This window comes from Danio aesculapii, chromosome 15 (assembly GCF_903798145.1).
Source record: "Danio aesculapii chromosome 15, fDanAes4.1, whole genome shotgun sequence".
Taxonomy (NCBI): domain Eukaryota; kingdom Metazoa; phylum Chordata; class Actinopteri; order Cypriniformes; family Danionidae; genus Danio; species Danio aesculapii.
In genome coordinates this window covers 29,575,263-29,594,353 of record NC_079449.1, presented here as the reverse complement: position 1 = coordinate 29,594,353, position 19,091 = coordinate 29,575,263, and the positions used below count along the sequence as shown (strand labels likewise).

General features: G+C 36.1%; 1 protein-coding gene across 3 annotated transcripts in view; it reads left to right on the top strand.

Moving 5' to 3' along the window:
• Positions 1–19,091, top strand: part of cadm1b (cell adhesion molecule 1b) — a 350,413-nt gene that overhangs the window by 206,412 nt on the left and 124,910 nt on the right. For all 3 annotated transcript variants that reach the window (XM_056473895.1, XM_056473897.1, XM_056473894.1), the window contains one exon: positions 7,050–7,196. In XM_056473895.1, coding sequence (XP_056329870.1) covers positions 7,050–7,196 — 147 coding nt within the window. The remainder of the gene's footprint in view (positions 1–7,049; positions 7,197–19,091) is intronic.

Below are 19,091 nucleotides of genomic sequence, written 5' to 3'. Positions count from 1 at the left end.
TGAGCATATTTACTGTACAAAACTTGTCCATGCACAAGTTTGGCAAAACAATATGGCAAAACAATAAAAAAATAATCATTCATTAATCGTTATCAAGTTAAAATTTTCAATTAATCAATTTTTATTTTAGGCCAAATCGACCAGTCCTAGTTAGTCCTCCTGTGAAATTTGTATTCTTTTTTTAAATTATTCACACAAGTGCTATTAAACAGAGAGAGAATTGTTTCAACATATTTTAAACATAATACATAATAGATTTAATAACTGATTTATTAAAATTTATTTTGTCTTTACAGTCAATATTAGTACATATTATTAAACTAGTTATTTTGCAAGACACTACTATTCAGCCTAATGTGCAATTTACAGGCTTAACTAGATTAATTAGGCCGCAACAATATGTTTTTGTTTTAAAACGCATATATTTTTCTCTGTTTTGGCCTTCCATCCATACTGAGATGGCTTTTTTAGTAAACGAAAACACACCATTTTTAAGAACACTGTCCAAAGTGAATATATTTCAAAAATCTGTTTTTGTGTTGGAGTGTGGACTAAAAATGGAGGCTTTTGAAAGCGATGACGCATTTTAGTCATGTGACCAATTCAGTTAACATGGTCGACGACTTTGAAAAGCAGATGTTTTGGCATTACAGACGTTTTAGACATTACATTATTTTGTATATTTATTTATTTAAAAATAGTTTTCTTTGCCTTGGCCAGTTAAAACCTGTAAAAATATCCAAACCGGTCAGTTTGGATTCTGTCATCCATCTGTCAAAGCTGAAATAATGCATTTTAAGAATAGTCATCTAATATCATTCATGACCTTATGCTAATGCAGCACAGCCTCATAGCATTTCCAAAACAGCTCAATTTAAAGTAAGATTTCCCAGACGTACATAAGCTCAAACTCTTATTTAGTTTCTCCAGGCTTTCCAGCTAGCGCTTTACTCTCTTTTCTTTTGTTTGGCGTGATTGTGGCAGCGTGAAACCTGGCTTCACGGATGTTTAGCGTTGGGCACGGGTGCAGATTGTGCTCTCACAAACACTCCCAGCATGCCTGTCTGCTAATGCTCCTTCATGGAGTGGACGGCGCTTTATCAACCCTAACATTCACAATTCGGCCAGACAAGCTAAACATGTTGCTTTTCCACGCCAGTTTGTTGATCTCTGACTGGGACATCCAGGAGCACAGGTGGAGAAATTGAGATGTTTTTTTGTAAAAGCCTGTATTTTTAATGCATCATAAGAGTATTTGTATTATAATTAATGCGAAATAAGCTATAAACATTGATATAATGTGTTATCTCACAAATTATTATAACAACAATAATAATGATGCAGAACATCATTTTATCCACTTTGTTATGCCCTGTGTGGCTCGGAGGATGAAAAAGGGCTAAACATAATTATGACAACCCAATATCGTTAGCTGCTATGAATTGACACAGACAACGGACGTGGCAAAAAGTGGTTCGCTTTATTTACAATAAAGATAAAGAAAAAAAAAAGAATATTTTATCAATCAAACAAACAGGAACAAAACAAACTTTTTTTTTTCTTAATGACATGCACAGATGAATTTTTCACCCCAAAACAAGCTATGTGAGCTAACAATATCAATATGGTTGTATTTCATGTGTACTTTAAGAGAAACCTCTTAGCTAAAAACATTTTTGGTGCAGGATTAATTAAGAGACCACTTTATTAGTAAGATAAAAAGTTTTGTGAATACAGACTCTGGTTTCCTGAGTTTCATTTTAATTATTTTTCTTAAGATTTGAGCAGTATTGTTCTGCATCTTTTTCCTTAAATAAAAAAGCTGTCTTTTAAACATAAAAAAGCTTTAAAATAAGCTCAAAAATAACATATGGGGACCAATTTTCACTTCTAAGTTCTTATTAGCTTTTTAAAATATATATTAGAATACATATTAGTATGTATTAATGCCTTATATTGCATTTCAATATTCTGCTTCCCTTAATCCTTCACTCTCAGAAATAAAGATACGAGAGCTGTCACTGGGGTGGAACCTTCTCAAAAGGTTCACATTTGTACTTAATAGTCCATATTGGCTCCTGAAAGGTGCAGTTGAAGTCAGTATTATTAGCCCCCCTGAATTATTAGCCCTCCTGTTTATTTTTCCCCCCAATTTCTGTTTAACAGAGAGAATATTTTTTTAACACATTTCTAAACATAATAGTTTTAATAACTCATTTCTAATTACTGATTAATTTTATCTTCACCATGATGACATTAAATAATATTTTACTAGATATTTTTCAAGACACTTCTATACAGCTTAAAATGACATTTAAAGGCTTAACTAGGTTAATTAGGTTAACTAGGGAGGTTAGGGTAATTAGGCAAGTTATTGTATAACGATGGTTTGTTCTGTAGACTATCGGGAAAAAAAGTGCCTTTAAGGGGCTAATAATTTTACCTTAAAAAGGATTTTAAAAAAAATTAAAACTGCTTTTATTCTAGCTGAAATAAAACACATTCTGAAGACCTTCTCCAAAAGAAAAAATATTATCAGACATACTGTGAAGTGTGAAAATTTCCTTGCTCTGTTAAACATCATTTGGCAAATATTTAAAAAAGAAACAAAAATTCAAAGGGGGGCTAAAAATTCTGACTTCAACTGTATATATTAGTAACTAAAAATTTCAAGTGGTACATATTTGCTTTTTTAGGTACTAATATATACCCATGAGGTATTAATAAGAAGTCTTTAGTTACAAATGTGTACCTTTAGAAAAGGTACCATCCCAGTGACAACTCTTGTACCATTATTTCTGAGAGTGTATACCATACCTTAACTGCTAGAACAACTGCATTACTTACTATTAATAAGCAGTACTATAGTAGAAGATTGAGACAAAAGCCTTTAGCAGTGACTATATTACCAATTCATGTTTACTGCAAGTACATTGTTTTAAGCATCCATGAGATATCTCAAAGTGGTTATAAGACTTTTCCATTTAAGGAAAAATCTAATTCTGTGGAAAAGTATAAAGCACCAGTACATTCACAATATACAGTAAATATGATTTTACTCATTAAATACCATAAATCTAATCAAATGCATGCATGCATTGTAATACATGAACATTACTTAGCTATTGTAATGATTATTTTTCAGAAAATATTGCACAAATTTTTGTTGGATAACACTCTAGTTTTAGTAACACTGTAGGTAGCACTTTATTTTAAGTCACAATTCACGATATTAAGAAATCATTAACTAACACCACTAGCTTAATAAACTACTAATTACTTACTCTTACTCCCAGGGCTATTTATATAGCAGTTGACCATACTGGTATTTATTAACATCTAGTTTTTATGAGGTGGGTTTTTAGCCTAACGCTCAACCCCCTCTACCTGGAGTACCAAGAACATATCATACTTTATAACTACTAATGAATGGTTAATAACCCAATAATAGGCAGGTACTGTAATAAGCCAGTAGTTAATATCATGAATTGTGATTAAAGTGTTGCCAGAATTCACACTATTAACTACTGGCTCATTGCCTGCATAGTAATAAGAAATTAACAGTTTATTATGTGCTTATTAAATATGATCTTTAAACCTAACTACAATTGTACCTTACTATCTATTAATAAGCAACTCATTAGTAGTGTATTAAGCTAATAGTCTTAGTTAATGGTTTGTTAAAAGGAAAATTCACCAACAAATGAATAGTCTGTCATCATTCACTCTAGCTTGTTCTAAACTTGTTTGAAGTTTTTTTTCTCTTTTGTTACACACAAACAAAGATGTTTTAAAGAAAGCTGAAAATCTGTTATCATTGACTTTCATAGTATTTATTTTTCCTACTATGGAAGAACATGCTTACCGGTTTTCAGATTTTTTTCAACAAACAACGGTTTATAACCACTTGAAAGTGAGTAGAGTTTACATATTTGGTTAAACTATTTCTTTAATAGTGTAAATTGTACAGTAAAATAAAGACCGACTGTTCATGAGGGATTATGCATGCATTATAATGCATTAAGAACACCCTTATACGTACAGGCTTAATGGAAAATGTCTCTTTTTTTAGTTCATAAATGCCTTAAGAGATCAGATTGCATAACTGTATCAGTTTAAAGTAGCATTTTACTCAGCATTTAACAGCATTCTTTGGTCATTTTTATTCCTCTCAGCTCTGTGGATATAAATATAGAGCAAGGTGACTTTAGCGTTTCTGCTGTCTCCACCTGCAATGTGTAATGCATCCCCATTTTGAATGTTAACCATAAGGGAGCGATGCAGCCTCTAATTATCAGCTGTTACTGGCTTGCAGTGAAGTGTATCAGATACTCTGTGCTTGCCTGTGTGTTTGCGGAGCGTGCTGGGGTCTGGGTATTATGCTGTTGAGAGCCGCTGTTGATTGCCAGCTTCCATCAGCTTGTGTTTAGATGGAGAGGTTTGATAAAGTTCTGCCGTGAGCAGCAATTACCAGCTTTCCCCTCTCGCTTGCTGAGAGCTGCAGTCTCGTAGTCGGGGTTTTCCACACACACACACCAGAAACGCACAACACTGTAAAATCAATACGTCCAAACCGAGAAGCCAGTCGCTACATCTTAACATCGGACGTCGACATGCTTTCTCAAACACGGCTACTTGTTGCATTTATTTGCGTGTCACTCTCAGTTTCTTTCACGTTTCTCAAATGCGTGGACGTGTTATGCAAAAACATCAGTATTCAAAGGATTCCTCAGGAGGATTCGCATTATCATTGCAGCCATCTATTCAGCTTCAGCCTCAACTTTTACAATTTCATGATACAAGAGCAAAATGAAACAGGATCTGAATTGTAATAGTATTTTTTTTGTGCTTAAAGAAAGAGTGTCATGATTGCCTCTCTGACTGAATAGCAAGGCAACAGCCAAATGAGAAAAATTGTGTTCAGTGGATGCATTGTAATTACAATCCAGATTGTGATAAGACATGCCAAATGTAATAACCTTGTTCAGGCATTGCAGCAATGCTCACCTCTCTCTTCTTTTGGCTTTGGATGTGTTTTTTCTATTCACTTTCTCCATAAGGATTTCAGAAAATTCTGCAATAAAAAGTAATGAGTGAAAGCAGTCGCCTTTGAGACAAAGAACAAGACAAACTTTAATTTGAAGGCAGTAATAATATGGAAACCGAAGGCACAATATCTGAAACTGTTTAATGAACTTTTTTTGTGCATAATAAATTCATTAAATAACATTATCCATTATGTTTGTATGTATGTTTATATACTATATTTATTGCATAAAAGTCAAAACATAAACCAATTCACACTTATTCTGGCCTTCTCTAATTGGTTGATCTGTTTCCAGAATCGTGGTTTTGGAAATTCTTCACTGGAAATTTTCTAAATCAGCTTTTTTTTTATCCCTCGAGTTCGAGTCCAGATTTGGTTTACCTGATCAATATCAGATATCGAAACCTGATCCAATACTTCTATAATACAAAAAGAATAAAGAAGAGTGAAGAAACAGATCCAGGATATTCCTTAATTTTTATGTAATTCAACTTATTCCTTACACCTTATTCAACATCTCAGTTAACAAACAGAGTACTTCTGTGGGGTAGCTTGAACAACCAAGTAACCAATAACATAAACTCTTCACTTTTGGACTATAGTGCAACAGTAAATATTAAAAAAATCGAATATAAAAACAAATAGCTCCTCAACTTAAAATACCAGCAGGCAATCCCAAGTTCTCCTATCTCACAGTTTGCTATGACAACGTTGTCGTCATTAACTTTGTAATACCTCCAGACCGCAGACATACTTGCGATTTCCGCTTCAAGCTGCTTCCGAGTTCTACTTTGCCGGCATTTAACCAATAGCCTCTCTGCAACAAAGTGATGTCATGCCACACGCATTGCTGTTTCTGTGTGAAATCAAGAAAGAAGTCTAACTCTGTGGCACCACAAAACTGTAGATGTGTTAAAATAATGAGAATAGATATAATATACGTATATATTTGAGTCCTGATCGAGAGGTAATGTCCAATTCCGATCGAGTCTAAAATCATTTGATTCTGATCACATGATCGGATCTGGACATCCCTACTGGAAATGAAAAAAAATTATATAAAATATAATATATATACCTACCTACTCCCAGGGCCGTTTATATCGAAGTTGATATTTAGCCACACCATATTGGTGTTACAGTAGGTAACATTCGTAACTTTTACGAGGTGGGTCGTTAGCCCAACAGTCAATCCGCAACCTGGAGGACCAGTACATGCACACATACACTACAGACAATTTAGCTTACCCAATTGACCTATAGCGCATGTCTTTGGACTTGTGGGGGAAACGGGAGCACCCGGAGGAAACTCACACCCACAGGGGAGAACATGAAAAACCCAGCCGATGCTCAAACCAGCGACCTTCTTGCTGTGAAACGACAGCGCTTCCCACTGCGCCACCGTGCCATCCAAAATATTATATTTTAATATAATCAGAGTAATTTCAGCCCGGTTAACACTTGGTTTATTTATCCAATCTCAGGCTGATGATCCTTAATACATTTGTAACAAGGTCTGAGATGCTTAATCCATTTTCGAGCAACTTCGAGACATATTCAAAAACACATTTGATTGGTTCCTTTTCACAGTTTAAATACTCATGTGGCCAAATGCATTGAAATAGCTATAAAAGGCCTCCTACTCTCCACTTGAGCAAATTCTTAAACAGAACATGTAGTTGAAGCAAACGAACAAGTTGGTATTTAAACTTTGGCATATGAACAAGTCAATTTGTTTTTAAAGTAAAATGTTCACTAACCAGAAATGAAAGCTTCTACTTTCTGTATCATTCACCACTGTCTCAATTCATGCTCATATGTAAATTGCTTGAGTTTATTTTGCAATATCAAATCGGTCAAAAACAAGATACTGATTAACACCTAACTGGGAATGTGTTTCCTCATCTACTTACAGTCTTATTTTGGAAGGAGAAAATGAGTAGACTTTGTTCTTCTTTTATGCTGTATTCTAAGGCTTGTGTGCTTTCTCTCTGTGTTACAGTGCAGGGTCAGAACCTGGTGACAAATAATGTCTCAGTGGTGGAGGGCGAGACGGCCATCATCAGCTGCCGAGTGAAAAACAACGACGACTCCGTCATACAACTGCTCAACCCTAACCGACAGACTATCTACTTCAGAGACGTTAGACGTAAGCACTACTGACTTCTCTTTCATGCTCACTTCAGTTCAAGGCAGAAAATGTCATAATCCACCCAAAGCCTGTATTGTTTTTTTTGCAGAAAATTCTAATTTTATGCTGCAAAACGGCCTTGCAACCCCATGCAAATTCATAATTTGGCTCGTCGGCACAACTTAGCGCGTCTCCTATTGTTTAAAGGAGCAGCAAGGCATTGCATTGTTGACAAGGTCCTTTTCAATAATTGAGTGACAGAGTGTAATTGTGTCAGGCTGATTAGAGTCCTCTGAGCGGACCATTTAGATTCCAGCCTTGAGATTGTTTGGACGCTCAACGGTGCTCTGCATGCAAAACATATAATCTCGCCTTCTCTGCTAAATAAGGGCCTTGATGAGCTGCTAAGTGACGGTGTGACCCATGAACCGAACCTAGTTTAGCTAATGTGTGGGAATAACCTCCTCATTCCCCTCCTATAAAGCGTTCGCCATACGAATGGCTCCTATGGTAATCTAAGATGAGCAGATGATAACAGATCGAGAGGTATTTCTTGACATTTCAAATGTAATTTACATGTGCAGCTGGCCCATCTCTCCACAGGATCCTGGATCCTGTGGTTTGAGAAAATATTCAAGGACGTTTGAAGTATTTGTAGACGTCTTGTTCCTCTTGACATATAAATGTTGAAGGAAAACTCTGATAACAGCGTGCGCACATTGTGACAACAGTCATTTTGAAGACTTAGTTCATCCACAAAGGAAAATGCTGTCATCGTTTACTCAGCCTCGTGTCAAACCCATATAACTTTTGCTCATATTCAGGAACACAAAAGAAGATGTTTTTTAATGAAACCTGAGAGATTTGCAGGCCTTCCATTGAAGTTCGGTTCACCAAGAAGCTTCAAGTTGTTCAGAAAAACAACATGAAAGCAATCCTCAGTGGTTTAATCCCAATTTCATAAAGCTATGCAAATGCTTTATGTGTGCCAGCTATAGGAGTCAAAAATAAGTCTTTATTGACATGTTTTAAGTCAGATATAGTGCACAAATCTGATGTGGGCTAATAAATAAACCATGACCTAACCAAAGTCCCGAGTTCTTTCTGTTTTTGCTGATGAAAGATTGAATCTTCTTGAGATACAACTTTTGTCAGAAGTTCTGCAGAGTTTACAGCTTAGGCAAATGAATGCTGCTGCATATTCAAGCTTCTAGCTTAAATGGAACCCTGGGCAAACCACTTAAATATGCCCCTCAAACCCTCCTCCACCAAACTTATAAAGAGTTGCAAGGTTACATGTTGTTAAAAAAAAAAGGATTAAACATGTACTTTCTAAAAAATATGTTTGCTGTTTTAACTCAACTTTGGGTAAAATATGAACAAAACCAGAATTGGGATCATTAAAATATTTATATTTATTATAAATAAAAGTGTTGTTATTATTATTATTATTATTATTATTATTATTATTATTATTATTATTATTATTATTATTATTATTATTATTATTATACAATTACTATTATAAATAAATAACAGGAAACAATCCTTAATATATATATATATATATATATATATATATATATATATATATATATATATATATATATATATATATATATATATATATATATATATATATATATATATTATACATATATACATATACATATATATATATTAGGGGTGTAACGGTTCACAAAAGTCGTGGTTCGGTTCGATATGAAAACACAGTGGTGTCACGGTTCGGTATGTTTTCGAAACAGCAAGAAAAAAGAAAAAAGCCAGAGGATTTCTCTGATTAAATTTTTTTATGTATTAAAACTAACATCATAAAAGTATGATCTTGTTTTTTTTTTTTCTTTTACATTAAACAGTGATAGAGCTATACCTCTGGGATTTCTGCTTAGCAGCAAATAAAACAAATCCTTCTTTATACTCAAAACCAAAAAGCTTCTTATAAAAAATGAATGTAATACTGTAGTAGTTACCAAATACAAAGAAAAGAACAATTTAGTTTTTATATGGAACTCAGTTTCAATCAATTTTAAGTGTTTTTTTTTATTTTCAGAAAGATGAGTGTCCACCTTTTCTTCAGACAGCACAGATCTGCTTGATTTGACTGTCACCTGCCATTTTAGTGGACCTGAAGCAGGAATTACCTGATTGAAATGGGCTTATGAAGGAATAATATAACGGGGCTCTGTTACATTTAACATTTTCTTAAAACCCGACATTTCCACTACCAATTAAAGTCTCACAGGGCTCGAAATGAACCTTTTTTCTTAGTAGCATCGGTGCCCCTAACTTCAAAAACTACACGTTTTATATTAACAGATTCTATTATATATTAACACTCTAATCACAACTAACAAATAAACAAAAATCTGTATACGCTCACTGGCCCTGCACGCACTGCTTGACATGAATGAGATGAACTGAATTAACAATAATAACTGTGCTTTTCTCACGGGTGGTGTCTGATATTGCACAGATGATATTGACAAATAACTTATTATTTGCATGCATAATCTTATTAGCAATACCGGTCTTTTGGTCTTCAGATGCAATATTAGTTTCATCTCAGTGAATGCATGCTCTTTAGCGATGGTGAACTCAGTATCAGCGGCACTTTTTACAGCATCGTGACGATTAAATGAAGGATTAAAAAACGCTATAACATCTCATGCTTAAAATGTGTAGATTCAGTGGCAAACACTGTTACCTGAAAACTCTGTCCCACCGGCTTTACAGTGAATGCTTTATTCATTTTCATAGCGGACTTTAACCACTGGAAGTCTTTTATCCACTCTTCGAAAAGTGTAAATGCTGGACTAACATTCAGCACATGATCACTGATCAGATGTGCCATTAATAGTAACTTTAGGTGGTTTCTAAAACTACATCTGTCAGTGTTGTCAATATTCTCTCTTATCCAGACCTTTACGTTTTTGCGATTGTAGCTCCCTGTCATCGAAATTGAGTGATTGACAGCTGATATTAACCAATCCATTCGCGTTCTGTTCTAGTGCAGTGGGCCAATAAGAAGAGCTTGAAGGCGGGGCAAGCATTGCGGGGTTTGTTTACTGCAGCAAGTTGACATGACGACTGTTTTAAACCATTCCCGAGCGCTGCGTTTGTGTTTTTTAAGTGCAAAGATGCTTAATGCGTGAATGCCTCCTAATTCCGCGCATATGGCGAACATTTTGCTGTGAAAACATCAGGAATTGACATCAGGGCTATTTCGAGACAGCTATAAATGTACCTATCGCCTCTGGGATTTGTTTTGCCCTGTTGGAATCTGTAGGAATTGCCGGTCTGAATGCTGCGGGGATAGTTGCATGTAGTGCGCGAGTTTCCAGTTTTGGTTATAGGAGGATTACATTAACGTTACTAGCTATTTTGCGAGCTAGTGCAGCGTGTGCCTGACTGAAGTAGTGTTTGGAAGTAGCATGTCACGTCATTTGGGATGCCTTGTTGAGCATTGTTGCACTGAAAACATTATATTTTGTATCTTTTTAGATCTTAGTCCGAATCGTTCGGTTTGTAATGCGTACCGAACCAAAAGTCTCTCTAGATCATCATCATATTTTATAAACTTTAGTTTTGGCAACTTGCAAAACTCGCTGCGTGTCGACACCTTGTGTCATAAAAGGAACATAAAAGGCTGTTACTCCTGTTTTACGGTGCATAAGCAGCGCATATTTTATCTGCAAGCTTGTAATCAACTGAGATTCACATTGGTGGCAGGAGCAGCGTGTGTAAGGTGCTCAGGAATGGTTTTCTGCGCACATGCGTCAGTTTGCTTTAACCAGCGTTGTTTCGGTTGCATATAGTAATGTTTTATAAACAAATTTCGGGAGGAGAACGCGCAGAAGTTTCAGTATCAAACACGTCAGTTCTTGACCAAACCCCTATATATACCAAAGCTGTCTTACCTGCAGCATCTTACGACTTTAGCATCCCTCCACCACCCCGTCACCTCACCTCTTAAGCATTACAATCATGGGGGGAGCATTCTGGGGCCGGGCTAGATACTTCGTTCAAATCCCAATTCCTCTCTGTTTCCTGATAAGAGAAATAACTCGAGTTGGGGTGTCTTCCCCGAGCTCAGAGCCCTCTCCCTGGACAGCACGCCAAATACGCTTTATTCTGAAACTATTGCAAGTGTGAACTCGTGAAGAGAATAACAAATTTGCGCATGCAAAAGACGCCAAATGTGAATGGCCCCTAACATCTTTATTCTGGCATTACCACTCTAAATTAATACATTTGCATAAAGTAAATCATATCTCAAAGCTTTACTGGGCCACAGACATTTTTAATGGCGCATGTTTATTTATTTTTTTATATATTTTTTTTGCATCGTCTCCCTGTGCCGCCCCCACCAAGATGCCACCCTGGGTGATCGCCCATATTGCCCATGCCCAAATCCGCCACTGTTTGATTGTTACAATTAAAGTAATATTTCCCCCAAAACTGAAAATATTTTAGCATTTAATCACCCTTTATTTGTCACAAACCTGTATGAGTATCTTTTTTTCTGTTGAAGAAGAAAAGAAGATATTTTGACAATTGTTGGTAACCAGTAACCGTTGACTTCGTATTGAGTTAGTTAGTTGAGTATTTGTTTTCCCTTCTATGGATATCAGTGGTTATCATTTTTCTTCTACCTTGAAAATATATTTATTTGTGTTCAACAAAAAAAGAAATTCATACAGGTTTGGAAGCACTCGAAATATCCCTTTAAAGCAAGCTTTCACACTTGGTTGGATCATCTGGTCCAAAACCGAGTTCAATTGATCCTCCCTCCTGCTGCGGCCAATGGATTGCGATCACATAGATTTGCGTCATCATCAGGGTTGTTTACTCCTGTTGCTGGGTAATGACAGTGCAGGTGGAATGCTCGGATATCGCTGAAGCTTGCCTCACTTTTGTGCTTTGGATTTTATACCATTTTGATTCATTTTCAAAGCAGAGCGGCATATGCGTCTGTTTGTCAGGAATGCAATGCAAAGGTTCAGAAGAATGAGAAAGGAGTCAATTACTGCTGAAGGAGAGCCGAAATGAGATATAAATACCTTCTGCTTGCAGCACGCCAGTCACACACTACAGAAGAGCAAGTGTGTAAACACAAAAATACACAGTTTGGCCACCCTTTTTAGTTACGTAGACACAGGAATGGTTCACAGATGTGTTCACAAAAACATTATCCAACCAAACAATGATTTTGGAAATACTCAAATGTGCACCACATCTGATTTGATTTGGGTCTCTTTCTTATGGTGCACAAGAGTGGATTTTCCAGTACTTAAAGGAAAAACTGTATGAATGCAATAAAGCTCCAGCTTACATTAACATTTGTGACTAATCTAAATGTATCAGAGTGGCTATTATTTACTTAAAGGGCCATGAAACCCCCCTCTTTTGGTTCAAGTCTACTTCCGAATTTTTTCAAAAAATGCTCAGAGATGGGCATGGAGCACTGCGAGTTTAGTGAGGAGTAGACTTCTCTCCTCCTGAATCCCCGGGTCTGAATGCAGACACAGTGGATATACAGCAGGTCGCCTTCTCTGTCTGTTCCAACCATTAACCCTGCCGTTAATTTGGGTGATTTATAAACATAGGCGAACACAGCAGCACGAACATAGGCAATGTGTCTGAATGGTAACGAACTCCACTGATAAAAGTAAAAGTCTGCCATTCTCAGATTCTCACACAGTTCTCCTGACAAAAATGCTTGCTGCAAACCAACAGCTTTGCTGTATCAGCCGTGACAGAATCGCAGGGAAAAACATGCAACAAACCCCGTGGATCATGGAAACAAAAACATGCGACTCGTGTTGTATGCGGTCTCACCTAGTCATTGGGTCTCACTGCTTGGCAGGTCTGCCTTGCCTTCGGAAAGCATGTGCTCTCATGCATAATTAAGAAGCAGGGTCTCTCATAGGATAAGAAAACTCAGCTATGAATAATAATGAGAAATCGACGCCTCATCACTCCACTAGCAGATTTGCGCTACATCACCGATTTTGAACCCTCCTAAAAAACCTGGAAGACAAAACCTGGAAGACGAAATTAGCTGACAAAAGCTCAAAATTATCCAGTTTTCCCCACAATTAAAACTGACAGGTGCTAATGTTGTCTAAACTGATGCTCAACACACACAAATCTGTTAAAAGGTAAAAAAAAAAAGTACTAAATTTTGCCACTAGAGGGTGCATATTCACAATCAACAAAAATGTAGTTTGATGATGTCATGACTGAGTGGAGTCATAGTCATTGTCTTTACATTCTACCAGACTCCCGTAAAATCACATTTATGGCTAAGCTAAAGTATTCAAGATTTACTATTATGGTAGTATAAAGCAGAGTAAAGGGCCGTTTATATTGCATCTAAAAATGTGTGTAAATTGAGAGTCATTTTTTTTTTGCTTTGCTCTTACACTCCAAATTATTCTGTTGTTAACCATTCTCTCAAAGGATGACAAACCATTGCTGCAGCTCTGATACAAGTTTTATTTATGGAGAAAATTAAAAAGCACTGCAGTGTTCTCCTGTGTATAATCCATACAAAATATGAAGCTAATTGGTTAGTAAGCCCCACATCTCCTTTGGAAATAATGAATTTGCATGTGCAAAAGACACTATGTGAAGTTTATTAAATAACTCATTTCGAGAGGATCACGTGATTATGATTTATCACAGCCAGTCCCATATTAGCTAATCATGATCTTACAATCATATGATTCCTAAGTTATTATAAATAACAACAGTCTTCAGTCCACTTTATCTTCGTCTGGAAGAAACCCCCCTCATCCCCATTCTCCTCCTTTACCATATAATGGGCGGCACAGTGGCCCAGTAGTTAGCACTGTTTGCCCCATAGCAAGAACACTGCCGGCCCTGGTTCCCGCCAGGCCACTGGGTGTTTCTGTGAGAAGTTTATATATTCTCCCCGTGTCCGCGTGGGTTTTCCCCAGGTTCTCCGGTTTCCTCCCTCCATCCAAAGATACACCTAATGCATAACAGATTTAACAAATCAGGCACTTGTCTAGGTCTTTTCCTCTCACATGTTCCCTTAGCTACCGCAGCCGGGAAGTTTTGAGATCCACCGAGCTCAAGCTCCCCTCTTGCTCTGCTAACGGGAGGAAGCCCTGGGCTCGAGGATCCCTTGAGCTCAGGGCTCTCTCCCGGGACAGCATGCCAAACAAGCTTTGATGGATTATCAGCTAAGTGTGAATTCTTGAAATGTAAACAGCCTCTAATGCTGAAAGCCGTTAAAGCAAAACGAGACTGCAGAAGCAGTTGCTGACAAGAGCAAGCATGATGAGGCACAAAAACAACAAAGCTTTTATTATGCCACAGTCAACCACTTCTGGTCACTTCACAACATATTAAAGTGTTTTCCTTTTTCTCTTTAACTAGGGCTGGGGAATCTGGCTTAAAATCCAAATCTCGATTAGTTGAACATTTTAACTCGATTATAATTAATGAATGATTGTTTTATTTATTTTATATTTTTTGCCCTCACACTTCACTGAGAGGTTTTGTATGGTAAATATGCTCACATATTACAAATGAAATTTTTAAATAGTTGAGGGAAACACACACTATGAATATTTATTGAACGTTAACGTTGAACAACTGGAATTAAAACACACATCGCCTGAAAGCCAACAGTCATTTTATTTCTTAGAAAAAGTGAAAATAAATAACAAAATAAATTGTTTTCAATGTTTTTCATATTCAAAGTAGAAAATAAGCAGTATCTTTTCTAAATGTAGTGCAAAGTAAGGCTCAAGAACGGTTCCATCGTCCTACTTGACCAGAGATCCGATGTGGCTGCAAAGAGGCAGCAGAAGTATAAATCTGCCTTAACAGAGTGAGTCTCCACATGCGGTAAGGAAAATAATAAAAAAAATAATTCTGGAAAAATTAGATCAACTATACGTTCTGAATGTTGATTAAGATTACTTTTCGATTAATCGCTAAGCTCTATCTTTAACCCTTTAACTGCCCCACCAATTAAAAATGTCACTAGTTAACATACTCAATGTATTTTTTAACACATCCCATAATTTTTTAAATATCTACCTCTACCAAATGGTTGATATGTTGGTTTATGGTAAAACTACCGGAATTAATACATATACTATGACAATCTGAAAAATATGAAGTGAAAGACCAGTTTAAAAAAATAATAAAAATAAAACATTTTTAAACACTAAATAATCTTTATTTTTTGAAGTATGCCATAAAATATTTCAGATTCTCATTTGACACATTTTCTTGTTATTTTTAAAAACAAAATCAAGTGTAGTAGTGCAACAGGATGTTTGTTAGATTTTAATTTTATTGTAAACCAACAATGCTGTGTAGTGTAAACCATCATTTAAAACAGTCATTCTTTAAATTGCTTCAACAGTCATTATTTAAAACAGTCAAAAAATGGTCAACCAATTGGCAGAGCAGGCAGTTAAAGGGTAAAGTCTAGATCGGATACGCGGCTGGCCAGAAGTGATATGCACATCAATTTAGAAATTTTTTTTATCACATTGTATAATCATAATTAATATTTTTACAGTACCGTGACGGTTGGGTTTAGGGTTGGGGTGTGGGTAGGCGTTAAAAAATACAATTTATTGGATAATTTAATAGATAGCATAAATAATACTCGGTGCAACTACTGTTTTTATGTTACTGTGACTGTTGGGTTTAGGGTTGGGGTGGGGATAGACATTAATAAAATACAATAAATAGGAAATTATAAATACATAATATAAATAATTATCTTTAACTTTTGACCGCAATCGTATCCAATCTAGCAACAACCCAGTTAAAGGGATAAAACCAAAAAGGAAATCAAGCGTGTATGATGTCATTACTATGGCCTCACAGGAAACAGTCAGTGTCACTAAGTAAAATTGTTTATTTCTCTGGATTTGAACAGTCTTCGAAACATTTGGGATAATGTAAGCACATTTTATACGCAGTTCTGCATGTGGTAGACCAATTACAACATACTGGGCCCCATCTGACCAATGAGTGCAGAGGAGATTCATGTGAATGAAAGGTTTAGAAAGAAAAAACATCAAACTAATTGTTCTTAACGCAATGAAAGATGAGAAATGCACATTTTTGCCATTGTTTATATTTTGGGAAACCTCCTAAGGAAAATTATGAATTTTTAAAACAGTGTAATTAAAATATCTCCTTAAGTGTCCCAAACATGAACAAAAGACTTCTGGGTTTGGAACGACTTGATGGTAAGCAAATGATGCTCAGAATTTTCAGGGGTGAACTAAGCCTTTGCTAATGGGATTAATGCTTGTTGTTTATTTATGCATGGCCATATGTCCATTCAACTCGACCTTTCGGCCAAGAATTCATACCTTCGGAAAAAAACAGGCTTGTTTTTACACCCCCATTTCTTCAAAGAAACACAATGATTGAATATTGGAGTTGGAAACACATTTATGCAGTGTTATAATTTGGCTTGCTTGCTCGTCTCAATATTCGAGCGAGAAAAGAACACATTGATGAAAGGTCAGGTTGGAATTTTGTCATGACTTTATCTAATTTAATTAATGTGTTGGTGGTACCTAATTCTCCTAGCGGGCATATTTTAGTGCCAATTACACCCGACATAAGCTTTCGGATGCGTGCAAACAGTGAGTGAGGGTGAGATAGGATATGGGTTGGGGTTTAGGGAAAGAAGATAGACAGAAAGAGAGAGAGAACGAGCGAGAGAGCTCCTGCCGCAAGCTCTGACATTATTTCTATGGATGTGACTGGAGGGATGCTCAGCCTTCAATCTCTTTAATGCTGTAATGTATTATTCTGTCTAATGTTTACTGGGCTGCCAGCTCTGTTTGTGAAAAGTATGACCACTTGAACAATTCATAGTTTTATCCCTTCAGCACAGATGGCTGGCACTGTGCATTCAAAATGACACAAGAATGCGAAAGTGTCTTAGCGCATACAGCATGCACCTGTGGATGCTGGACAATGATATATTGCCCGGTGCGCTTCGTTATATATTAGCATTATGATTCGCCAGTGGTTTATTGTGGAGCGATGGCTAAGGTTTTATCACATTACATTCAGACTGCTATTCTCATTTCCTGTCACTTATTCCGGAGCCGCTCTATAAGCCTTTTAAGAGCAACTTAAAATTAAACAGCGACTTTAGCAGTGACGGCTGCAGAAATTGTCATTTTCATTTTCCCAAGACTTAATGATGTTCAGTACAAATTACATTTCCCCACTCAAAGATATTTTTGTCATTTTTTTATAGCGAACTTCCTTTTCAGTGTTGAAGTGAACTAAATTATAATACTATTAATGCCAAGAGGATGATGACTTTTTCAGTGGTGGTGTGTTATAAAGTGTTTAGACTTTTTCATGCCTGCTCTCCTAAGAAACTTCATTCACTTGGGATCTTCGGGTAAAATTTGACCCACATTGTGGAGCATTAAAATTTCATGAGTTCATTATTTGGGTGCAACAGGTCTCACCTGAAGGAAAATGTGTTTTTGTGTTTTTCCTGCAAAATATTAAAGAACTTTGGGACATAAGCTGTCCCATTTCTCATTTATTTCAATCACTTTTGGCACTTTGGAAAAATTCATGCATTTCATAGCAACCTCTGTCTTATTCTGTTGTTTGTAAATCTCTTAAAGAAATAATTGTAGTTCATGTAAATTTTGGTCAGTTTATTTTGATGGTCTGTTTATTGAATTTAAGTTACATTGCATCTACATGCCAACCAATTCTCATTAGATTATAAGTAGACTGTTAGGTTGGGGTTAGGGTTAGTGTAAGTTGACATGTACTTTCAAAGTTTCCTATAGTAGTCAGTTAAATGTCTGTTGAAGGACTGTTAAATATCAGTATCAACAGATATTAAGCAGACAGTCTACTAATACTCAAATGGACCATCAAAATAAAGTGTTACCTAAATTTTTACCAATAGCCTACTCTAACGTTTTGTTTACTGGAGAAGTTAATAGCCCAGCAAGCATTTTTGATTTTAAAAGATGTTTAATAGATGCCTAATAGACATCTTAACATAGTCGTCATGGCTAAAACAGGGCTAAATTTGTGCTGTCTGAAAATCTAATAGACGTCTAAGAATAGGCCAAAACTAGACTGATCATCAAATAAACAGAAATGAATGACTACACATATAAAGTCTGTCTAATCTGTCTATTTGACGTCTAGTCTAGTTTTAGGCTATTTAGGCCATTTAAACAAGTTCAGACTTGTTTTAGCCATGCTGTCTTTGTTTAGATGTCTATTAAATGTCTGTTAAACACAAAATTGTTTGCTGGGAGGGGTCCACTTTGCACATCACATCACATCACAAAACATATAATTAAATTAATAAATAATATACAATGTGTCTCAAAAAAAAGCAATAATATATCATACAAAAATAAGACTGTTTATCGTACTACAGGAATACAAATGACTAAATTTTGTACAGGAATAACAGTGCAGTCTGTGCATTAGAATAATCCTTAAATTTACTTTCCTTGACATTGATGTAATGATGGCGTAATGATGACACATTTATTTTTAGCTGCTCAAGGCTTAAATAAAGTCATGTTTTCGAATGAAGATAAAAGTTTTATCAAAGGTTTACAAGAACTGAAAGGCTACAGTGCTTCACTCTTTCTTTGTGAATTTTCAACTAAAAAGTGGATTACTTACTATACTAGATTTGATTAATTGTTGGTGAAAATTGATTGCACTAGATCAGTACATCGTATGGCGGGGAGTGGTCGTCCACACACTGCCCGTACTGTTGAAAATACAGCCACTGCCGAAAACATGGTACTGAGCTAAGAAGATGCATCACGCACCCATCGCACTGTCCGACAGATTGCATTGGAGTCTGGCATTCAC